The sequence below is a fragment of the Telmatherina bonti genome, assembly GCF_933228915.1.
Source record: "Telmatherina bonti genome assembly, chromosome: 18".
Classification (NCBI taxonomy): Eukaryota; Metazoa; Chordata; class Actinopteri; order Atheriniformes; family Telmatherinidae; genus Telmatherina; species Telmatherina bonti.
Window position 1 is genome coordinate 28,389,226 of NC_136616.1, and position 25,518 is coordinate 28,414,743.

At 38.7% G+C, this 25,518-nt stretch overlaps 4 protein-coding genes across 4 annotated transcripts; 3 read left to right on the forward strand and 1 right to left on the reverse strand.

Annotated features, from left to right (window-relative positions):
• Window positions 1–555: 555 nt before the first annotated feature.
• On the forward strand, window positions 556–1,255 carry LOC306769256 (PLAC8-like protein 1; the record flags this gene model as incomplete). Its single annotated transcript, XM_079257822.1, has 2 exons — window positions 556–720; window positions 1,136–1,255. The coding sequence occupies 2 exons, from the start codon at window positions 556–558 to the stop codon at window positions 1,253–1,255; spliced, it is 285 nt and encodes a 94-aa protein (XP_079113948.1).
• A 7,699-nt stretch (window positions 1,256–8,954) lies between these two features.
• ugt5g1 (UDP glucuronosyltransferase 5 family, polypeptide G1) lies at window positions 8,955–10,529 on the forward strand (the record flags this gene model as incomplete). Its single annotated transcript, XM_079257823.1, has 1 exon — window positions 8,955–10,529. One exon carries the CDS (start codon window positions 8,955–8,957, stop codon window positions 10,527–10,529), a length of 1,575 nt encoding a protein of 524 aa, XP_079113949.1.
• A 2,787-nt stretch (window positions 10,530–13,316) lies between these two features.
• LOC306769454 (G-protein coupled receptor 4) lies at window positions 13,317–15,477 on the forward strand. Its single transcript, XM_079258063.1, has 3 exons — window positions 13,317–13,365; window positions 13,444–14,259; window positions 14,745–15,477. Exons 2-3 carry the CDS (start codon window positions 13,679–13,681, stop codon window positions 15,166–15,168), a joined length of 1,005 nt encoding a protein of 334 aa, XP_079114189.1. The 5' UTR covers window positions 13,317–13,365; window positions 13,444–13,678; the 3' UTR covers window positions 15,169–15,477.
• Window positions 15,478–16,462: 985 nt separating this feature from the next.
• On the reverse strand, window positions 16,463–17,575 carry LOC306769258 (prostaglandin D2 receptor 2-like; the record flags this gene model as incomplete). The annotated part of the gene is made up of 1 exon (XM_079257824.1): window positions 16,463–17,575. One exon carries the CDS (start codon window positions 17,573–17,575, stop codon window positions 16,463–16,465), a length of 1,113 nt encoding a protein of 370 aa, XP_079113950.1.
• Window positions 17,576–25,518: the final 7,943 nt, after the last annotated feature.

A 25,518-nucleotide genomic window follows, 5' to 3' on the forward strand; every position in this document is an offset into this window, starting at 1 on the left:
TTATAACTGCATGATTTTGTTGTAGCATCAACTTTTGCTTTTGTAGCTGTGTATTTTGTAGCTCTTCCTTTATTTTATTTATTTCTTCTTGACTTCTTTCAGAAACTGAAACCATGTCTCAGAGGCTTACTATGACTCAACCACGGCCTTTTGTCACCACCACTGTATCCAACCAGTGGACCTCTGGCATCTGTGGTTGTTGTCATGATCTTCGTCACTGCAAGTGTCCCTTTTTGTCTCTATGCATACATAGATACACACATAGGAAGATATTCACAAAACCTCAAGGAAGGGTAGACGGTACAGTCTCATTATCTCAGTAGACCTGCTGAAATAAACGTCACCATCTATCTGTCTGTACTCATCATGAATCATTCAGACTGATTGGGGTTTAGGAACGCTAACCTGCCTGTGGAATATTTGGGAATATTCTAAAATGAGGGCATTCTTAGATAATAGATATCTCATTTAAACTAAAACAATCTGACACATTCACAGTGCTTGCAGCAGGAATATGGTAAATCTGAACCTGACCTCAGTAACTTGTATGTTTTCATGGCCTTAGGTTGCTTCGCTTCTTGGTGCTTTCCATGCTTCGCCTGCATGACGGCTCGTGAGGCGGGAGAGTGTTTGTGTTTACCTCTGCTGGACTCTTTTGGATTTATCCCCCCCATAACAACAGCCCTCCGGGTATCTACTCGTCAGCGATACGGTATCGAGGTACAGACGCCAAGCTTAAATGAAATGCATCACTACTGCGTCAGTACTTAACGGGCCTGCATAAAAGTCCCTGTTGCCTTCACTGTTTTTCTGATCTTTGATCAGTCTTAAACCAGTTTGGCCTTTCGGTGTACTTCATGTTTACATTCCCAGATAACATCCAGCAATTCATGTAGCGTGGTCATTAGGGAACGTCACACTTTGCTGAGCTCTTTTGTTGAGGCTGATCTGTTGGACTTTGACAGCAGTCAAACAATCAGCTGTGTAACAGGACTTACAGCTGTGTGTTAATCCACGATTATCTTCTCTGTAGCGATAAATAAGCAAAAGCTAATATGACCATGAAGCATGATACATACTTGGGAGCTTTCCATTCATTTTGTACATATTAACCCCTGTTATGTCCTTATCACAGGGAACAATCTGCAATGACTGTGTGTACTCCTTCTTCTGCGGGCCCTGCAGCTGGTGTCAGATATCGAGAGAGATCAAAACGAGGAAGAGTCCCCTCATCCTCGCCAACATGAAAGCCTGATCAAAACAAGAACAAAAAGCTGACTCCCTCGTTGCCACTATAGAACAGACGTCAATAATGAAGAGCAGCATCGTTGCTATCAGAGCTCTGAACTGTTTCATGCTCATTTGCCATTGAGAAACGTCCAAAGGTAATCTTTCATTACGAACAAATGATGAAACTTTTAAAATAAGATGTTAACAAATGAACGTCAGATGTCTACTAATACTACACGGTGAGGCAACATCATCTAAATATGATCATGACATGAAGCTATAAATCATTTTGAAGGTTTACTAACACACAAATCTTTTGCCGCTTATTTATTTTTCCTTATTCGTTGAATATGGCTTACTGCTGATAAAATATATATAATCACTAAATCTTGTAGGTTTTTCTTTTTTCAAGTTGAGCAGAAACCTGTTGATGGCCTGTTTATATAATGTATTATATATTGTAAATAACTGAAGATTTTAATTTCTTTTTCACCACACGCCAGCGCTGCAGTGCTGTTCAGACAGTAAATACTTGGCTTGTTTTATACTTGTCAGAGTTGTACATATTGTTTTGAATTCAAAACTCATTTTCAGAACTTGGTGCAATAAAATCTATTAGACTCAACAACTCAGTGGGAAGTGCTTGTGTTGATTCTTTGAAATGAAATTGCTGTTTTGGTTAAAGCTTTGACATTACAAGCAATTAAACGTTAAAATTACAACAAAAATATATTAAAATTGACAGACTTCTGGGTCAGTTTCGATGTACCAAAATGAATTCAATGGCCTGTTGATGGACTTGTGCTCAAAATATTCTTTTATCCTGCTGGCAACATTTTAAGACGCTTCCAGTGACGACACGTGTAGAGAAAGAAAAAGAAAAACGGTGTACTCTGTGTATTTTTCAAAAACATTTCTGATTCCCCTGAGTCACAGACACTGCAGGTAATGATGCAGTTTATGTGATACAACTGGAGTAAAGAGGTAAAATGTGATGCAATCTGTGATGCAGAGTTTGTAAAGTAAAAGCTTGAAAAGCGGCACCTGCTCACAAAACCAGACACGATCTCCAAACATTAATAGATGAACTTCCCCCTTTTGTTCTGCTGTATGCTGAGAAGCATAAATACAACATATGTTCAAATCCTCTCAGCCCTTACAAGACAACTCCCATTCTTGGAGAAAATTTAACTGTTTGCATTGACGTAAATTAGATGTAGCCCAAGAAAAACATGCATTCAGATTATAAAAACGTGACCAAATGTTTCTGTGGTCATTTCTGTATCTATGACATGAAACGGTGCATTCTCAGTCTATTTAGTCCCGTGTTAAGCGTGTCTAGTGGTGATAGGATCACCAAGAATGAATATCAGTACCACATCTGAAAAGCCTCAAACACAAGGAAGAGCAAATTACCGAGAACGTCTCGCTGGCCGTTGTGATTCAATCGCTGAGTGAGTTCAGGTTTTCACACGAGCTGCATTGTCAAGTGTTGTGTGTTCGAGCAAATTGTTCTTACAAGGTCCTTAGATTTTGTTTCTGCACAGAGTATCATTGCTTATTAGGTAAATATATCGGAAGGTGTGTGTGTGTGTGTGTGTGTGTATATATATGTTTATGTATATATGTATATGTATGTATGTATGTATATGTATATGTAAATGTATGTATGTATATGTGTATATGTATGTATATATACATATATATATATATATATATATATATATATATATATATATACACACACACACACACGTGTGTGTGTATATGTGTGTACTCACATTGGATTTAATAGGAAATATAAAGTAAATATAAAATCTCCACCTATTTATTGTTTTCCTTGCAATAAATACAGAAATCAGGGATGTCCAAAGGCTGTTGCACAGGACTATATCTATGTACATGAGCAAAATATATTTTTACTAACATATTAGTCATGCTTCTAGATTAAAACTGAATAATCTTATATCAAAGACCCATCGCAGACATACTTGCGTTGAATGTGTCAAAGTTCAGCTGCAGAATTTACAAAGCATGAACTCGAACGGCATGCGAAGCATTTTGAAAGTCTGTTTTGATCCGCTGTAAACAACTGTCACCAAGTGACAGAACGCGCCAGGCTTCTGCGTCAGTGGTGTGAACACCGACATGAGAATTTAAATGATCCGTATCATAATGCAGAACAATTCAAGGAAGGAAAGGTTCCAAACTAGCAAGTGTCTCAGGGGCTTTGTTCACATGTTTGTGCTTGAAGTCAAATTTGAAAAGGTGCAGGGAGTCCAAAAAGAGTCCCATGAGAAAATTATTGAAGGTGTTTTTCATTTTAAGGCATTCATGTTTTTTAAATAATGAACTGAGTCTTTCTCCATTTCTGTTGGTTGTAGATCATCGGCATCAGTAGCTGCTTAAGTGAAGCAAATGTACCCAAGTCATTTTTCCAGCTTGTGCTAGTTAATGTTTAAAAGCTCTGACATGAAGGTAGGCGTTTATTTTCAGTGTAGAACATTGTAATTGACAACATTAACTCTTTGTAATATCACTTGGACTGTTCTTGACCTTTTGAAGATACTTCCTGGGATGGTTTTGCATCTGTTGAGGGATCATATATTCATTCATTCTTTTCTGCAAAAGCCTCTGAATCCTGTGTCTCCTGGGCTCCAGCTTTTTTCCTGAATGTACAACAACATATAAGTTTGTAGATTGTTTCTGTCTCCCCCTGTTGGAAGGTTACCCTTCAGATGGGGTTTGCACCATTATTTACAGTTGTACTCTGCACCTGTTGTTTATTTATCTATAAGATGCTAGAAGACAGCTGAAGCCCGCCTGAATTATGTGGATAACAACAATCAGGATGTCTGAATCAGAAGTTTAGCCTTAGGAGTTGCACCACTGGCAAAAAAAGAAAGGAAAAGTTTGAATGATATCTCTCTGCACTTCATGATCACAGCTGTTTATTTTCTTCTCTCCATTTTATGAGTCTGTAAACATGCAAACGTACCACCAGCAAGCACATACCTTCCTTTTTGTGGCATCTCCGTGTAGCATGAGGCACGCAGTCAGATCTAAAAAAAAAAAAAAAAAAAGATAGCTGCTGTCTTCGACCACATCCTTTGTTGATTTCTATTTCTACAAGATGTGGATTTTGTGTGATATCTTGCACAAATATAGTACCATACAAACACACTGTATCAGACCTGATCTCAAAGCACTACAAATTTAGCCTGGAAAGACTTGGAAATGAAAGAATTTTATCAACTTTTACCATCCAGGAACGGCTTTCTGTCTCCTCCAGGAAATGTGACATCTGGACAGCTGTCACGACCTGCTTGGAGTCAGCTGGTGATAAGACAAATATGCAAAAGCAATCCAAAACATGCATAAATGCAAGCTATGTGTTAGATATGAGGCATGTTGGCCCAGACTAAAGACACATTTGCTGAAACATATTACAAGTTTTGCATCTATAATTACAATTTATTTTCCTTTTTTTCCCCAGTGTGTAAAGATTCATAGATCTCAAAGTAAGCACGATGACAGACTCAAAGTGACCTTTTCTTGGTTTCATAATAGGTTATGTTTTTACACAAGTTAGCAGATTTTTCATTTCAGAACCAGCGTTGCCTACAAGGTCATTGTAAGTAAAAACAAGAACAGCTAATTCATGATGTAATATAACCCAACGCATATGAGTCAAGCAGCAAACATGCAATATAAATTGAGTTAAAGATCATAAAAAATCAGCATTGCACATTGTGCACATAAAGTGCACAGCAGCACACTGGTGCTTTTTCTTGTTAAATGTCTATGTCTTGGTTGACATGAAACACCTGCCAGAGTGCAGCAGCATATTGCACTATATTTGCACAGCATATTTGTTTATGTTGGTGGCTCTGCTTCAGCATAAGTTGCTGTTTTCAGTGGTTTCCATGCAGTCTTCATCACCTTCTGGAGAGCTGTCTCATCTGCAGCGGAGCAATGATGTGTCGAAAGCCGCGAGCAGCTTCCTCTCCATGTTGTGCAGTCTTCATTGTGCCACGCTGATCTTTGCAGTGATGTTGCCCAGTCAGAGATCCTCAGATATGGAGATGTGGGAGTTTTGAAAATAACTTGTCTTCACTCTCGTCCTATTTTTGCAGACAGATGTTACTGCTATGTTAAATCTCTTCCAGATGTTTGGCATGAACTTCTGCATTTTTGTACATTTCTAATCAAATCTCTCTCAGAGGCTTTTAAATATGTTTCATTTGCAACTCATCTTATGTTTAATGCTAAAAAATCCAACAAGATCAGTGCTCATTTTACCATAAATTAAATGTGGAAGCTTCAGTTTTAGCAGCCACTGTGTGTCCTACATGAAGGTAGATATGTTGTGAAAAATGCCAGGATTCTTCTGAAAATTGGTAAATATTAACTTTTATGTTATGATGGAAATACTAAGTATTCTGGCTTAGTATTCTTTACATATTACATATGACATATTCTAGTATTCTATAAATATTATATATGTTCCTTACTTTATTTTATTGTCTTACATTTATGATTTGTTGTTTACATATATTCATTCATATTATTTTTCTTAGTTTGCTTAAAAGGCCGTGATGACCTTATGAACTCTGCTTTCATCATGCCTTCTCACTTAGCCTTTCAGATGTAAATAACGTGCAGTGGCCCTAAGGCGCCCAACATTTAGCAGGAAGGGAATTATAATTCAGTGGTTGGGTCAGTCTAACTTAGGTGATTACCTTAAGTGAGAACAGACCATTTTTTGTTTAGACGAGCATAAATTTCTGATGATCATTTGACACCTGATGTGCAAAGGCTTAAAAAATGCGCTAGTCTGAATGCAGATTAGAACTCCTCCAGACCTCTGCTTCACTATATCATTTTTATTTTTTTTTCAATAAAATTTGTAATAATTTTCACTTTCAGAGCCAGACTTTTTTTTCCTTGACAACGGTTTATGTCAGTTGACTAGTTTATACCAACTAGGTCGTTATTGCATGTGAGATTACAAACATGAAAAACCTAAACTATCAGCTTTTTATTGGTTTCGTGTTCAATAAAAATGCCTAAAATAATCAAAACAGAGTTGTAATCTCTGTATTGAATAGTTTTATGTACAATATTGCGTGCATGCAGATTACCATGTTTATATCCTTGTCCACATGGTAAACACTGAATGGATATAAATGCCTAATTATTGGGAAGTTTGTTTATTTGTTTACGTTAATGAGGAAATTTGTGAATTTGCACTCCATATATACATATATATATATACATATATATATATATATATATATATACATATATATATATACATATATATATATATATATATATATATATATATATAACTCACCCACCCATCCCATCTCCCCAGGGTAGGGCAGGTGGCTGTTCATCTCTCAAGCTTACCAGTCCTGGGAGCTTGAGGGTCCTATGCAGTATCTTAGCTGTTCCTAGGACTGTGCTTTTCTGGACAGAGATGTCTGATGTTTCACCAGGTATCTGTTGGAGCCACTTCTCCAGTGTGGGGTGCTCCAATCACTATGGGTACTACTGTTGCTTTCACCCTCCAGGACCTCTCCAGTTCTTCCTTGAGGCCTTGGTACTTCTCCAGTTTCTCATGCTCCTTTTTCCTGATATTTCCATCATTGGATGGATACATCGATCACTACGGCTTTCATCTGCTGCTTATCCATGATCACTATGTCCGGTTGGTTGGCCACCACCATTTTATCTGTCTGGATCTTGATGTTCCCGTACACTTGGCCGGCTACTTGGTTTTGGCGCTCCATATATATATATATATATATATATATATATATATATATATATATATATATATATATATATATATATATATATATATATATATATATGGAGCGCCATATATAGATAGATAGATAGATAGATAGATATACATATCTATAGATAGATAGATAGATAGATGAAACCCTGCATCTGATTGGTTATCCTTGCTCTGATATGTGATCAATCATGTGATCAGTTGAGAGGGAAGCTGAAAGGTTGCTGTGAGTCAAAGTAAGTAGAATTTACATTGTTATTAAATCCTACAAACACCAAGTATTTCTCTTCAACAACTTTTCACCTGACGTCTACTCAGTGGTAGCATCCAAACCGGTCCTGTTCTGCACAGTGTTACAGCCAGATGGTAACTTTCTGACCAGGTTAATGGTTTACTGTTATGTTGTAAAACTCTTCTCAATCTTTTTCCCTGGCTCAGGTTTATGTAACTCCACAGGGGCAGAGGAGGGGAAGGCTGTGGCTCACTGATATGACCGCTGAGCTGTGACTTGCGCTGTTATTGTAATTAATGCTCACGTTATTTTCCCTCCACTATGTGACCTTGCTGCTTCCTCCTTCCCTCTTTCCCTGCCACTCCCGTCTCACACGTTCTGACTGTATTCCAGTTTGTATTTTTCCCCTGCTTAACTAAAAGGGCTGCACATGAAGCTTGCTTAAAAGTAAGCAAGTAAAGTGTAAGAAGTGAAAATTGCAAGTATTAATTTGCATTATGTTGAAGTTATGTCTTTTAAGATCATACAGGGATTTGCTTGTTCAACTCAATGACTGGACAGGAGGACAAACAACAATAAAAATCCATTTTCAAACCTATATGTAACATTTAATATGGAAAAAAATGTATGAGCTCACTGAACTTCAACCTTTGCTCTTATGCATAAGGTATAAACCTCGTTGGGATACCGCTAATCCACGTAGTGAACTTTACCCCTCAAACCCTGGCCCTCTGTGTTTAAAAGTTAATCTATGTGCAAACACATAGTAGAAAGCATCCAGGTGGACTAAGGAGCTGCAACTCAGGCCAAACGTCTGGAATCTAATTCATCAATAATCAGGTGAGACATATGAATAACTTGGGACTACATAAACCCACTAAAGATAACATGACAGTAATAGCTAACTAACAGCATATTTATAAACCACCCTCTGTGTCATTTCCACCAGATAACACGTGTAACTTATTTTAATATGTTTAATTTCACAGTGGTGCATTATATTCTGTATCATTTTAACTAGAAAAAGTGCCCAAAACTTATGTAGCCCTAACGGCTTTACAGGCAGTGGGTGATAAATGCTACATCAGATGAGAGAAATTAAAGATGTAAGCTACATCATACAGCCAGCATCATTTCACCAGAAAACATGAATTTTTTACATTTTTGTTTTCTGTTAAACAGCATTAATAAGACATGACTAGAATTATTATGCATTAATGTGAATATGTGAAAACCATAATCATGCAGATTTAATGAGCAATACTGTTACTTGACGTAGCTATGTGCGTAAATTATAACTTTACCACACCTTTTAGACACATCACCCAAAATCCAAATAATTTACAGGTATCAACACAACAGAACAGTAAAAATCTGCAATTGATCACAAAGCAGTAAAGGTCAGAGTGAGGAAAATGTCCTAACGTACTATATCTGAGTGTACATGTGGGGCAACTGTTGCTAAATATTGTCATGAAATAGAATTGATAATCAGTCAGTTTTCAGCAAATTAGCCAAGCATAATGGAGAAATGGTGAAACAAATGTGTATCTCTCTATTTATTTCATTATCTATCACAAATAGAGAATGACAGATAAGATTTAAGAGCCATATCTTCACATTACCGAGTTCGAAAGGCTAATCGTTTCCACTCGCTAATTTTTGCAGGAAATGTCCAGCACCATGACGGTAATCCTGGCAATCCTGTGTCTCCTGGTGTTCAGTCCGTCTTACTGTAGCGGCAGCAGGATTCTGGTCGTGCCCGTTGACGGCAGCCACTGGATCAACATGAAGGTGATCCTTGAAGAGCTTCACTCCAGAGGCCATGAAATCACAGTCCTGCGTTCTGCCAAGAGCTGGTACATCCCCAGTAACTCTTCCATTTACACCTCTATCAATGTGCCGATGTTGGAAGATGAGGCAGACAAAAACTTCTACAATAAAATGCTTCAGGATGTCATGGATTGCCGCAGCTATCCCACTTTTATGCGCAGCTTTTGCCAACAGCACTTGATCACATCAGTGTTTGAAAAGGGGCATACGGTACTGTCCAGAGCAGCGGCAACGATGTTGGATGACCCTGTTTTTATTAAGAGGATGCAAGACTCCAAGTTTGACTTAATGTTAACAGACCCTGCTCTCAGTTTAGGGGTCATACTGGGTAGTTACCTCAAACTGCCGATGGTCTTCAATGTGCGCTGGATTAATACTGGGGAGGGCCACTTAACCATGGCTCCTTCTCCTGTTTCCTATGTCCCCGTGTCTGGAAGTTTACTTCATGATCAGATGGATTTTCTGGAGAGGCTAAAGAATATGCTACACTATCTTCATAGTATTGTTGAGCAACACTTCATTATCAACCCTCCCTATTCAGACCTGTTTAAGCGGCATTTCCCCCCCGGGACTGACTTGCTGTCTTTGGAGCTTTCAGCTGATATCTGGCTATTCAGGGCGGATTTTGTCTTTGAGTTTCCTCGGCCAACAATGCCCAATGTGGTGTACATAGGTGGGTTCCAGTGCAAAAAGGCTCAACCCCTTCCGGCTGAGTTGGAGACATTCATGCAGAGCTCTGGGGAACATGGGGTGGTGGTTATGTCTCTAGGGACACTAGTGTCAGCCCTGCCTCATGAAACCACAGAGGCCATCGCTGCTGCTTTTGCCCAGCTCCCTCAGAAGGTCATTTGGCGGTTTGTTGGGGAAAAACCTTCATCTCTTGGAGACAACACCCTCCTGGTTGACTGGCTACCCCAGAATGATCTACTGGGGCACCCGAAGACTCGTGTCTTTGTAGCCCACGGAGGGACAAATGGGATGTATGAAGCCATTTATCACGGTGTTCCTGTTCTGGGCATACCCCTTCTTTTTGATCAGTTTGATAACCTGCTCCGCCTGGAGGTGCGTGGTGCAGCCCGGGTGGTGGAGGCCAGATCCCTCACCAAGGAGAACTTCCTGGAGACTTTAAAGGACATCCTAGAGAATCCTTCTTACCAGAAAAACATTAAGAAACTCTCTGAGCTACACCGTGATCGACCAGTTTCCCCCATGGACACGGCCATCTTCTGGATTGAATATGTCATCAGAAACAAAGGAGCAGCCCATCTGCGGTCAGCAGGTTTTGACTTGCCTTGGTATTCCTATTTCAGCCTGGATGTGACTGCTTTTATTGTGGCCCTCACTGGAGCTTTTATCTGGGGTTTAGTCTCCGTCTGTAGGTTTCTATGCTGCCGGAGGCTCAGACAAAAGGTGAAACCAGAGTAACCGATGTAAAAATGACTCTCCAAGTAACTGCTCATACGAAGGGGAGAAATAGTACTGAAGCATCTGCAACTACTTGTAGTTTAACACTAACTCTCAACACATTTTGGAACAATTCTGCTTCTTTTCCCTTTTCCAACCTGTTTTGAGAATAATAAAAGTCTTAATGGATGTTTAAATGGTTGTGAAACATTATTTTTCTTTAATAAAAATCAGACAAGTCCTCTTGCCACAGATATACAGTAGTTGCATGGCATAAAAAATAATGAGAACTTGTCAGTTTTTGGACATAATGATTTTTTTTTTTAAAGATCAACATGATCTATATGTTATTTCAGTCCTTAAACAGGTTCCACTGCTTGGAGCCTGGCATCATGATGAATCAGCAGAATATACAGACAGATTGCAGCATGTTTCTGAGAAGGTTTAACCACTTCCTCCGTGGCTGTGAAAAAACGAAACATCTTGATAGTTCACATGAACAATGGAAACCAAATTCAAAACTATACACTAAAAAAAAACCCACACATTTTTCACTAAATTCTTCTCTACAGGGTTACAGTTAGGTATGTAATAGTGTTATAGGATACGATGGTGCAATACTGTCACACCACTGTATGTTTAAACAGATGGGGACTAACATCTCATGCAGTCTCACAGTGAGTCTGTCCATGTCAGAGATGCAAATTACAAATGGATACATGTCATCTCTGTTAAGTTTGTCATTTTTAGAGAGGCTAAATTTTAAACAGGAGAACAGGACAAGCTTAAGCACTGTAATAAAGCACGTTAATCCACATAAAAGTACACACTAAAGCGAGTGGAGGTTCTTTAGCCATATTCTAGTAAAATGTTTTTATTGGCCTTCGTGGCCTTCAGCACAGCTTTGAAAGAAAAAGGAGCAATTTAGACTTTATTGTTTACGATGCAGAGGATAGATAAGAAGGCGATTGTTTAGAATTGGTTGAAGAATACCACTAAAGCAAAGAGGGCCCCACATATAGCTTTCAGTATTTTGGTTATGATGCAGGACCAGTTGCATCAGCAAAGATGGGAAGTTCAACATTTGCTTCACAGTTTTGTTGGTTTGTCAAACACTTTACTGAAATACGGTACAAGTACATACAAGAGACAGAACAAGAAAATCAATACCATAATCCTCATATTACACCTTTCACAGTATAAAAACGTCAAAGTAACGTGGTGCGTCAGTTTAATATCTTTCTCGTTCCCACTGTGGGGCTCTGACAAGTGATTCGCTAACTTCATATAGAGTCAAAAAGATATTTCATTCTGGTAATTGTTGTTGAAAGGTAACCAGTCTGGTGACTTTCTGCAAAACAGAAGGATGTAGAAATTTTCAAAGTGCAACTTCCTGTTCTTTTGGGCAACTCTGCAAGGCTTGTGTTCAGTGATCCCCATGGGTCACCTAAAGTCCCCAAAAACAGATTGTTGTTGGTCATGTGGAAAAACCTCACATTTTCAACTTCCACATCTCTCTGATATGACAGATAGAGAACTTGTTGGAATGTGTAAAAAGTGGCTGCAGAAACAGCTTCTGCACTGCGACCTTCTCCAGAAACGCTACCCCTGCAACCAGCTTTCTGTCACATGCACATTAAGGTTTACTCACAGACATGAAAAGCTGGAGAGTATGCAAATGGTAAAGTCTAAGAGGACGAACTGCTTATTAGTAACCATTTATCATTCAATATATCAGAGATTTGTGACATTTAAAGGAAATACATCAAGTGACTAGCCCCCCTCCCTATGAAATCATGTGGTAAAAATACTGCCCGACACTTATTGTCTCAATAAAACCATTCTTTTAGTCAAACAATTTCAATTGTGTTTGATTTTTCCTCCCTCTGGAGCCTGAGAATAGTTACCCACAGTAAAATATAGCACATTGACTATCTATAAACTTTTAATTAAACAACTCTTTTTTTTAAAAAAATGTTGAGAATAGACATTTTATTTTCATTTTCAATTACTTTTGCTCCAAGACCTTTGCTCTCTGTATATGTAGTTTGCACCTTGTCTACAAATTCTTGGGTGTAAATCAGATCTGTTCAAACAAACGCATTAAAATTTGCTTTTATCTTTCAGCACTAATGCTAACTTTAAAAAAACACATTTCTAAGTCAAACCATGAAGCTAAATAGTTCTGACTCTTAAAACATTTTCAGTATTGCCTCATTACAAAACCTGGCGTTTGGACCCCACAAATATAGTCAAGTTAGAGCACACAGCTATACATTATGTGATCATGTGAAAAGATTCATTTGTCCTTGATCCTTAACATGCATTTTTATTGTTCCTGTCACACCTTTACTGTAGTAAAGATAAGAAGAAAATGTGAACTTTTCACGTGTGGAAAACCTGTGCATACTTGATGAACACATTTCTCTGTGCTTGGCAAGAAAAAAACGTTCTCAAAAGCATGTTTAAGAACACAACTGCAGAGTAGAAATGTTTCATCCTGAAATATTTAATGGGTCTTAGATCACTATAAAGGTCACAAGTGGACACTGCACATCAGTTCCCCACCCTCACAGCAACTGTCATTCCTTAATCACAGACTGCTGCCAGAGTATGAGCAAGGGCATCACAGAAAAAAAGGGAGATTGTATGTTTTTGTTCTGGGGCAGAAAGGCGTTCTCCAGCCTCAGGATGTTGCCTTTAAAGCTGAAGAAGTGGGCTTCCTGTGGAGGAAACGATCACAGAATAGACAAGGCCTGGGCGAGACACCGTGTTCCCACATTTCTTGTGCACAGGTCACCAGTCAGAGTGCGCTGCATGCTTTTGTGGACTGAGATCAGTCTCAGTGCATCGAGGGGTAAGTAAAGCACCTTCGTGGTGTTATATAGCTTAATTCGTCATGCACCTGACGGAGCTCACACTGTCTTCTTTGCAGGTGTTCGTAGATGGATGCAGGATGCTTTGAAAGGTGCTTGACTTACAGGATGAAATCTGAACCTGACTTTGTCTTCATCCAGATGGATTTATGAAAATCACACCATGGACAAACAACGTTTGGATGTATTACACACTTCGCCTTGAGTGACTGAAGTATTATCCTTGTACCAGGTCATCAGTTTCCAACTAAAGGATCTCAAGTTTCCCATCCAAGTTGTTTGACTGATAGAGACATGTCCAATGACACCTGTGACCTCCCCTTGGACACGGACATATTTGGACTTACCTGTATCTACGGTGTCATTTTCTCCTTGGGCCTTCCCAGCAACCTGCTGTCTCTGTGGGGATTGTACCACCTCGGTCGCTCAGGTGGGGGAGGCTGTCAGCTTGTCTACATCCTCAACTTGCTGCTGTCGGACCTCCTCCAGCTGCTCACCCTGCCTTTGTGGATTCTTTACCTCCAAGGTCCCCACCGTTGGCCTTACGGCCAGCTAACCTGTGAGCTGGTGGGCTACGTATTCTACGTCAACGTCTACGCCAGTGTCATGTTCCTCTGCTTGATAGCGATGGACCGCTGCCTGGCCATTGTTTACCCGCTGAGCAGCCGCAGGGTGCGAACAGTCCGGGTGGCAGCAGTGTCAGGAGTTGCCGTGTGGACCCTAACCTTCCTGTTTTGTCTGAGTGGGCTGCTGCCGTCTGTATTTGACTCTGACAGGCTGCTCTGTCTTGAGCAGTACCCAGTCAGCCCCAGATACGCTCACTTTAAGATCATCACTGTGGTTCTTGGCTTTCTGCTGCCATGTGTCATTCTAGGGTGAGTTAACCCCAACATCCACATCTCTACATATCTTCAGATTAACTTTTGTAGAGTTACTGTCTTCTTCATCTTATTTTATGTGTAAGTTCTCACATTTTTCTGATAGCATAAATGAAGCAGCCTTTTTTTTTTTTTTTTTTAAATCGTTCGTAAGAAGAAACAGCATCAAATCTAGGCTGATAACATTTTGAGCTATAGTATATATATATAGACATACAAATGAGAGTTAAAGCTTGAAACAGGGCGTTGATATTATAGTGTTAAAATTCAACAAAGGGTATCTTCTTTTTCCCATATTTGTGACACATTATACTATTTTGAGCAAGGAGTTAATTTCTGGCCCTGCAATGGACTGCCTTTCGCCCAAAGACAGCTGGGATAGGCTCCAGCTTCCCTGCGACCCTGAATTGGGTTAAGCGGTTTGGAAAGTAAATGAAAGAATGAATGAGTTGTTTTCTGATCTGTACCTGTGCTTCTTGCAGCTACACCTCAGCCCACATCGGGGTGACATTACGACAGTCCCCTTCTCTTTCCGATCACGAGCGGCACAAGATTGTAGGAATCCTGGTTGTGATAACTGTCAACTTCATCGCGGTCTTTGGACCCTACCACCTCATGGGCGGATATAGATTTGTTTCCTTGCTGCACACTGATGAGCCATGTGGATTTGAGCGCTCCATCTTCCTCGTTTATCGTCTGTGCTACGGCCTGACCAGTCTCAACACACTGCTAGATCCGCTCTTCTACATCTTCCTGTGCCCCGATGCCCGACTGGAGCTGCAAAGGTCCCTACCCTGTTTAGGAAGAGGGCAAAGCAACCACAAAAATATAACCATGAGTACCAGATATCGACTTGAGACTCAGAGGGAGAGTGAAACCAGAGAAAATACCTTTCTAGCTATTTAAAATTTTAGACCACACACATGTGATTACTGGTGTAAAGTCAAAGCAATTTTGCCACCCAGTGGAAATGCATGTCTTTAGGTTTTTACAATATGCAATGTGAACTTTATTACTAATGCCTCAGAATGTTTCTGCTTGTTCATCTGAAGAGTTTTCCTCCATTTTAGTCTTTGGTGATCATCTCAATTTTTCCTCAGGAGAATGCAAAAAATCTTCCCGTGAACTGATTTTGAACTTTTGCTTCTCTGCAAGTAAAATCCACCATTTCATATTTTTAAAAGCTGCACAATTTACATCCATCGTGGCATCAAGAGGGCAAACGCAGACCAGTGGAGTAAAACCTGGTCGTTATCTGATCATCTCGTGGAAAAGAGCCACAATGGAAAACTCTCAGTCAAACCATGCTTTGTGTTTTTGTTTACAATGATTAAAATGTTTTCAAACACTTCTTTCCTGTAAGTCATTTAAGAAACTGTGATGCGAATGCCTGCGGAAACACAAGTGTTACTTCGGTTAAATGAGTGCGAGGCATGTGTGACATTGCAAGCTTTTTATCTTTTTATCTTTTTATTAAAAGACAGAACTCAGCTGGAAAATAAAAGTCATGCTCGATGCATGTATTGAGACATGTTTCAAAGCTTTATGAGTACATTCTTTTACATAATAAAAGCACTTTGTCTCTCCAGAAATTTCGCTTGTGGCTACTGATAATATCTAACGTAAGAAACATCATTCATCTGAGACCCACAGCTCATCTTGGCAAGTAAAGAACAAAATGTATGCTCCAAATATAATAATATATACAATAATTCTTCAGAACAACCACAGTTAAAATCTTCATTATATACAATACATTATAGTCTGTCTGCTCTGCTGCTCTTCATGAAGTATGTAAAGTATGTTGTTAAGCACAGTGTAGAAGAGTTAAGCCACCTGAGGAACCTGAGTTCTTAAAAAAAAAAAAAAAGGGGGTCTTTTTTTCAGTAATGCTTATAAGAGAGTGTGGCCAGCATAAAATATGTCATATTTAAAGCCTACCGGGAAAAGGATTGACTGAAACACATATAAAGTAGTTCCAAGTCAACTCATTAACACTAACATAAAAAAAGGGAAGTGGGGATGAGAAGTGGACCAAGAAAACACATCAACCTTAAATTCTAAGAAGAGCACGTCGGGGCAATGGAGTTTCATGTTATGTTATCACGTATATGAAACAGCATAATGACAAAAAGAAATCATCTGTTTCCAGTAGAAGCTCTCTTGTTCTCATTAAGGCAACATGTGTGTTGTTTCAGTACTAATCCTCAAGTTTGAGACCTTCAGTCTGCTCCTCCATGTTCAGAGAGTTGAAATTTGGAATTGATCTCTTGGGTTGCAGAGCGTACTGAGAGCTGCCGATGGAGCTGCGCATGGTGCTGCGGCGCCTGGCCATCTCTACCAGATCCTCAGCCAGTACACTCTCCATCACTGCCCCGAGAGAATGCCTGATCCTATTGCACAAGTTAGGGCAGCTGAACACGTACAGGATGGGGTTGAGGATGCTGTTAAGGAAGCCAATAGTTGCTGAAATTGGAAGAGACTTGGCGGCAAATTTATGTGCCGGATGGTCCTTTGAGGTCATTACCTCCATGATGATGAAGATGTGGTATGGAGCCCAGCAGAGAATAAAGGTCACAACCACAGCCATTACGAGTCGAACGAAACGGAAAGGCCGCCGGCAGCCTCTGCGTGCCAAGTTGGAATTTACAGCTCCGTAGCTGAGGACGATGATGAGGACAGGAATCAAGAAGGCTAGAAAGAGCTTCATAACAGCCAAACCCACTTCGCGCTGTTTGAGCAAAGATTTCTGATCATACTCCCCACTTGGGAGAAATCTTTTATAATTGTAGTAACAGTAAATCCGGCCTCCTTTGTTGAATGTGTCACGGAACATGTAAAAGGGAATGGTGCAGATTACAGCCATGGCCCAAAGTCCTCCACATATCTTCCCCACCATGGCGATGCTTCTGTAGTTCTGAGCCCAGACTGGTCGCAGCACCATCAGGCAGCGGTCCAAAGAAATGGCCGCCAGCAGGAAGGCACTCACAAACATGTTGAGGAAAAAAATAGAGGAATGGATGCGGCAGAAGGTTGTTCCCAATGTCCAGGTGTCACCACGGGCCATGTAGAGAGTGAAGAAGGGCAGCGAAGCTGTGGCCAGAAGGTCAGAGGCTGCAAGATTCAGGATCCAGATGCTGATAACAGAGCGCTTCACATGAAACCCCACCACTCCAATGATTAGAAGATTTTCCAGGATGCCAATAGTAGAGACTATTCCATGGAGAGAAATGATAAAATAATTCAGAGAGGTCAAATTGGCTGTGAGGTCTGGTTGGTTAGTGGTGCTGTCTTGGGTCTGGTTAGAAACCATTGTGTAAGCGAAGGCTAGTTTGACAGAACTGTGTTCTTCTTACTGCTGAGACCTGCAACAGAGATTAGAACATAGATTAATCTATTAATAAAATCCATTGCAGGACAAAAACGGTTTTTGATGTTGAAAGGAAAGGAAGTTATAGCTATAAAACATATTTAATACTTTCTCCTTAAATATCTGGTGAGATGTGTATTTAGCTGGTTTCATCCCAATAACTTACAATGCTCTGCAGTAAACAAGTTGTATGTAGAACCCTAAAAGTATGGTGAGCCAATATTATGCAAAAGTTGCTTTTTTTTTTGTTTGTTTGTTTTTAACTGGAAAGCCTTTTCGCATTTAAGAATTTGTAAAACTTGTGAACAGAAAAACCGAGAAATTCAACCGTGGTGTCAATAACATGGGTGTGTTGTTTTTGCACTTACATTTGCCTTCTTTTTGCCAATTTACCATGTTTGCTTGAAAATATTTCAAACTTTTTAAATGTTTGTCAGTTGTGCATCATGATTTACTTGATCTATCATGCAGCTTTTGGTTAATATACAGTCAGGAATCAAACTTATAAATGGTCCACTTTCATGACGACTATGTAGTTTTTTGGGGTTTTTTTGTTTTTTTCGTCTAATCTTAGTGAAATAGCACGTTATTCCACCAGCACAACTTCCTTTCACGAACTTCCTCATGCCAAAACACGTTAGTAAGTGTTGTTAGAGATGCTCATATAGGCTGTATGTTGTATACTGAACCCTGACATAGTCACCATAGCAGAATCTATTCATCTGATTGACCAATTCAGTTTTGTGCTCCTGAAAATAAAAAGAATTCATTCGTCTCTGAAGTTTTTAAAGTTTTTTTTAGGCAAACTGTAAATGAGAACTAAACATTGAATATAAACCAGAGTTTGTGATGGCAGTAAAATTACTTATTTAATTTCATATTGTACCATCACAGGTTGGCATCTATTATTAAACTGATGATATCATATTAGCTGACAGATAAGTCGCATGTATGCCATCGTGAAGGTGGTAACAGGTTAAAGCTTTTGTACTGTGGACTTTGACTACTTTGCCACACAGAGGGACAACTCCATAGAGGAACAAAGGAGCGCAGCATCACTTGAAACAGCCATAAAACGATGGTTAGTTCCCAAATCCGAGGCAGTTTTGGAGGTCAGAGGGTTTGAAGGATGGAGTTACAAAATTTCACAGAATGTGTTTGACTTGTAGTGACCAAGAGGGCAAAGACAAGAAGACTTAGAAACAGCACCCATTAAAGAGACTATGAGGTCGCAGAAGCTTAAATAATGTGTTTTCATTTTTAACCCTAAAAAACTTATTTTAATGCCTTAACTCAAGCAAGAAATGTCAATATTTGGTTTTAACATGTTGTGTTCACACCTAGCAACCATAAAAAATAGCATAGATCTATTAAAGCTGACATTGGTGTTGTATAAAGAATATATAGGTTTTTTTTATGCGGTATTTGAGTCATTTTATATTCTAAACCCAAAGTGGCTAAAGTGTTTCATGAAAATCTTTTTTGTATCACTGACTGAATTTAAGCTCGAAAGTAAAAAGAAGAAAAAAAGTTGTTTAACATCGGTGTTGAACATGCAAACCATGGCTGAAGTTGCAGGGTTGAAGCAGATAATTGGATTTGTCACAAACAACATATAGTTCCAATAAACACACTCAGTGGAACTTGGCAGGTTCTCTCAGTGACACACACCAAAATAAAAGCTAATTCAGCATCCATCTTGCATCCTACCTGCACTCTGAGCTCTCTCTAGCATGCACGTGCATTTTTCCTTCTTTTCCTCTCTTCCTCCAATAGCGCCCTACTGTTTTTTTTTTTTGTTTTTTGCTTAATCAGCCACTGTGCATATTCAAAATGCATGGTGTGTTGATATATGCTTGCTAACATGTGAAGTGATGCATAAAACAAAATTCAGCTGAAATGTGGAGTGTGGTTCTTCAGCATCTGGACGCCACTAGACAGCGACTGTTTCAGAAATGCACATAAAAATGTCACTGTGCAGTCAAATGCGTCAGAAATGCAAAGTTTTAAGGTTGAGAATAACAAAATCTTTTCTGACTGTGACAAGCCGTGTTGCCATCCAAACTATTTAGACCATTGGTCCCACCTGATTAGCAGTACTGGTTCCCCACAAGGTTGTGTATTAAGTCCCCTCCACTTCATTCTTTACACATATGACTGCACTCCAAGCTATTTCTCAAACATGATCATAAAGTTCTCAGATGACACCAACATAGTTGAGTTTTTCTCAGGGGAGGATGACTCTGACTACAGAGATGAGTCAACACACTGGCAGCGTGGTGTTGAGAGCTCAATCTCCCACTGAACGCCACAAAAGCTAAAGAAATCATCCTGAATTTCAGGAAAGGCAGAACAGATCCACATCTCTACATCAACTGGGTGTTTGTGGAAACAATCCGCTCCATCCGAATCTTGGCCTGCAGATCTCTGATGATTTCTCCTGGACTGCCAACACCACGGCAGCAGTGAAGAAAACCCAACAGCGACTCCACTTCCTAAGGGTGCCCAAGTGGAACAAGCTGGAGAAGAAGCTGCTGGTGACATTTTACAGGACCACCATGAGAGAGAGAGAGAGCTTCATGATGTGCTGCATTACAGCGTGGTACACAGGGAGCTCAGTAGCGGATAAGAAAGCACTGCAGGGAGTGATCAATACATCCCAGAGGATCACAGCCTGCCCTCTGCTCAGCCTGGAGGATGTTGTCAGCTTTTGCAACCTCAGCAGAGCTCAACACATCATTAAGACTCGTCTCACCCCCAGTTACCACCTGTTTGAACTATTAACCTCAGGTCGCCACTACAGGTCACACAAAGCCCAGACTAGTAGACCAAGAGACCGTTTCTTTCTGAAAGCAATAACCACGTTATTAAAATCCCACTGATAAAAGCTGCTTAAGGATGTGTAATAAAGTGCATACTTTTGTGCAATAACTAAGACTATATTCCCTCCATCTGCACAATTTACTGTTTACAATCGGTTCATTATATACTTTTTACACTATTACATTGTATACATACATATATATATATATATATATATATATATATATATATACATATATATATATATATATATATATATATATATATATATATATATATATATATATATATATACATATATATATATATATATATGTAATTTTTTTTTTTTTTTACTGTTTTTGTTATATTTTATTTAAAACTTGCAAATATTCTAAAAGACATGTTTTATTCTTTAATTTTGTTGCTGCACAATAAGAATAAAGGTGATTCTGATTCTGATTAGCAAACAATGTGCACCACAAATTTACTGTCGCTGCATATACTTTAATAAAAATTATACATTATAACAGCTGAAATCCACTGATAACTGTTGACCTGTGCAAATTTACAGAATAATTTTTTTATTTTATTTTTGCTAACACTGAACAGCTTTTCTACCCATTTGGACGTAGTTCTACTGTCTAAAGTAGACTTTGTTACTTTGTTTGCAGCTTATGTGCTGCCACAGTGGGTTTCCTTTTTTTTTTTTAGTTTTATCTTCAATCTTTCACACAGCCTCTACAAAACTCATTTTTAGGTCACTTGTGTAACTAGCATGTTTGCCCTAATTAAATAACGCATCATGCCAACTAAAAAACACTCAACTGTGCACAAGATTTCTCGGTTTCTTTATTCATTTTTCAATGCTCTTAAAGATATGCTGGTAAAGATTAGGATGAAGGTGTGAAACATCACACCTGAAGTTTCTGTTCAGCATGTATACATGTTTATCACACAGATCAGGGTTTAAACTATTACTGATAGCTAATTATGTGGTTGCAATCCCACTGATGGGCAATAAGTAAGTAGTAAAAAAAAAATGGTAACCCTTGTTTTAATAAATATGTAATAATGCAAAATTGAAATGTGTAACTTAAATCTTGATTATTTTGCAAAATCTCACCGAATAATGCTGACACAGGGGGTAAAAAAGGGAAAAAATCACCTACCTGTGTCCTTTTTTTAACTGGTTGCTGGCAGCTCTGATGAGGTCCCTGTAATGTGAAGTTACTGTGGCACGGTACACAACACTAGCCCTGGGTGTACAGATACAGAAATAGGAAGTCTCAAACCTCAAGAGGAACATTGTCTTCTCAGAATATGATGTACAGCTTAGTGATAAACTTGTAGACGCAGAAGTCAGGCAGCTTAAATCAAATCACCTGAAACTTTGTTAGAAGAAACAGAGTGAAGAGCTAATAGAGTTTGATATGTGATGATCTGATATGCAGAAAAATTGTAAGTTGTTTCTTTTTTGTTTCCCCTGATGCTCCTCTGTGAGCATCAGAAAGTCATCTTTTACCAAAGTACTCAACATAAACCACACAGATGCTTCAGTTAACTTTATCTAACAAGTGAACGTGCCAAACACGCAGAGAAAAATAAGTGCACCGCCTACTTAGTTTGAACCATTTAAGACATACAGTATATGTAATTGATGAATTATGAGATGATGTTGTTTTTATTCTACAAGATGAAGCCTCTATTCTTGTAACCACTGAACTATAGTTCACAAGTTTACTACAGTGGCGTATGAATCATTGCTCAAGAAATTACCAAAGGTCACTTTGGAAGCATTTGCATACCAGGGTTTTCAGAAGAACTTTGCTATTTGATCTAAGTCAGTATCTTAAGTTTCAGTTTAAATGACAAAAGCTCATGTTGACTCATTTTTTTCAGTGATATATAGTGTCAGCCTTAAAATTTGGGATATGAAAGCAAAGTAAGAGAAACACTGGTGTGAACTTCAATATATATTAGAGAAGAGCTCCAGTCTCAGGAGCACAGCAAAGTACTGCCAGCACTTGCACAAAGTCGTCTGAGGCCAGATTGCTCTAATTTGTGGTTCTATATTGCTGCAATCCCACAAAATTTTCCACAACACGTTTTAACCACTACAATGTTCATTCACACGTACTCTGCACATTTTCATATCAAATTTGCTTGTATTCTAATGAAACTGATATAATGCCAAAGTTTCACTTGTCAAACATTTAACCAAACATCTTCAATTTTGAGAAATCTGAAGATACATCTTCACAATCTCATCATAGTTTAAATTTATCCCAGTGTGAATTGTGTAATGTTTGTGTCAGCTTCCTGTTTAGGCAATGCGATTTATTTATTTAAGGCCCCATTTTATACATTTTTCTCAACAATTTCATCTGGGCTTTAAAGTGAACTCAGCTCTCCAGGCTGCATTTCCATCAGGTGGCACAGATGAACTGGGGATTAAACTGCGGGGCCGAAGCTTCAGTTCAGTTCTGTAAACTTGTCATAAATGTTTATTGTCTGCATTGTAAACCTCGGACGAGCTGCTTGAACCTTGAATTTCCCCACGGGGATAAATAACGTGTCTTTAATTTGATTTTACATCCAACAACACTGTTTTCAAAATGTGTTACCTCACATTCATCTTAATCCTTAATTTCAGCCATTCCAAAAGCCCCACACACACACACACACACACACACACACACACGTTATGCACTTTATTTGTACAAGTCTTTACCCCCTTTTTTTAAAAAAAAAAAAAAAATTCAATTTTACTGTATCATTGTTATGTCTTGTGTATATTAATGTGTTAATTCCTCTTCTTTTAACTGTTATAGGGCTAATAGGGCATGGGTGAGGGTGGTTGTGGGTGGGTGAAAGGGGACTATGGGTGTTTGTGTGTATGCGTTTTAATTATCTTGATGTAAATTGTTTTATAATGTAAAGCACTTTGTATTGTTTTTAAGCACGAAAAGTGCTATACAAATAAAGTTTGATTTGATTTGATTTAATGTACGATGTCTACAGCTGAATCTGTACTATGTGTACGACAAATTCACCCTGGTGGGATAATAAAGTTTAATTCAATTCAGTTCACTCTAGAGAGGTATACTGAGGATGGCCTGTTTGTGTCTGAACCTTTACTTCACGAGTAGCGCCTGTGAACACACACTTCATGCCTTTCTCAGGGAGAGGATGCAACTTTAGCCGGCACCTACTCGGTGATTTTACAGGGCAGACTCAGGTCAGGTGGTTATTACCCTTAATGTGGTCACAAAGGGAAAGATTCAACCATTTGATCGCACATTTGCTAAAAACTGGAGCAAGTGAGAGAAGTAACACACTTTTCTTTTGAGTCACACACATGGAGACACTTATTACTGTTATACAAACTCTTTGAGAGAAAATCTTTCATAAAATGGACCTCTAAAAGGTATAAACAAATAAATTATAATGATGTAAACAAGTACAAACAGCAGATTATGTGACCGTCACTTCTACATATTGTATTTTTGTCTTTTGTTAAAAAATTTAAGAAAGAATCTGATGGGTTTTTTTTAAAGTTATGCAAAAACAGATCAGGAGGAATAAGAAAATATTTACTCTCTTTCCATTTGTTAGATTTAAGTTTAGATATTAATACTGTTGTGATGAATTAAAGACACAGACAAATGTGTGTAGATATGCATGTGGTTTGGGGTTTAGTACATCTGTCTTTCTTCTATATGATATCCTTCTACTATCGGGCTTTCATTCTTACAAGAAATGAAGAATTCTCTGTAACAGGGAGGAAAGAAATGACGTTTAATATTCAGAATGTGACTTTGTTTTAGTAAAATATCAATTTATTTAAAAGTGTTTAGTTTGGTCTAAAAGTTAATGAATTCCTCGTATCTAGTGAACCTAGTAACTGTCTGATAATCGGTAAAGCTGCTGCTCTGCTGTGTTATCAAGTACATCATAATCTGCTGACACATGGTATCAGGATGTTGAATACGTTGGAAAAAAAGCAAGCAAAGCAGAAGTCACCAAATTTGAGGACAAGTAGGGTGTTCACACGAGAAGACACACACTAGTCTCACTTATCAGTAACTAAGATCATTGTTTGTACAAACACAGAACTGATTAATTATTCTTGTGTCTTTTCACAGTGTAGGAATGGAAAAAGAAAACCAACCCTGGGTTTGGTTGTGCTCTGGATGAACACTGACACCTGCTGGTCAGTGGAGAGGCTTTAAACACAATGAAAAATGACGATTTTTTGTGCAAAATTTCCCAGCATGTGCATAATGGAATGATTCCCTATTTATTCAGATGTTTCGTTGTGCTGAAATTCCATAAATTATGTGAATGCAAGTTTTAGTTTACAGTTATGAAATGCATGAAACAGACTTGCTTATTTACCAAGCAAGAGAAAGAAAATATCACACCTTCACTTCTGCTTTTTGTCTTCCTGTGAATTTTTAACAGGTTGGTGAGACAGTTTGCAAACGCAACATAAGCTGGTGTTTTCACCCTCTATGAAGTTACGAGTCGCTATCTCAGTGTATTTGCATGTCAGAACCACATAAGCTTTTTCTTCTGTCATAAATTGTTAAGTAAGAATGAGGAAGAAGTTGTTGGATGCTTACCCTGATAACTTTTCAGATCTAAACTAATACTTATAGTTCAAACACTTGTAGATAAGTTGCATATGAATTAGAGGACTTGTCTTTTTTTTTACAAGTGAGTAACAAACTTTGAATAGCTTTCAGGATAGGCTGACTGAATCTGTTCTCCAATATCCCTGTGTTCAAAGGATGCTGTATCTCTTCCCTTACTCTAACACCTAGCCTTTCTCACACAACTGACTTCTGGTATGGATGCAAAACCGTGTGTTTCTAGTCATTGCCGAAACCAACTAATCTCTGGCAATGACCCACAACATAAGCTGCACATCTTCCAACCTGTGAACAATAATCATAACTGGAACCCCATTGTCAGACAATAAAGAGCTATAACTGTTCCAGAAAGGTGATTTCTTAAAGTCCTGAAAAGATGAAGCCAAGTCAACAACTGTCCCTACAATTGCACCTATCGTCACTGAG

Coding starts and splice junctions, on each gene's coding strand:
- LOC306769454 (XM_079258063.1), top strand. CDS start 13,679: ATGTCCAATGACACCTGTGACCTCCCCTTGGACACGGACATATTTGGA. Junction 14,260..14,744: donor CTGCCATGTGTCATTCTAGG/GTGAGTTAACCC, acceptor TGCTTCTTGCAG/CTACACCTCAGCCCACATCG.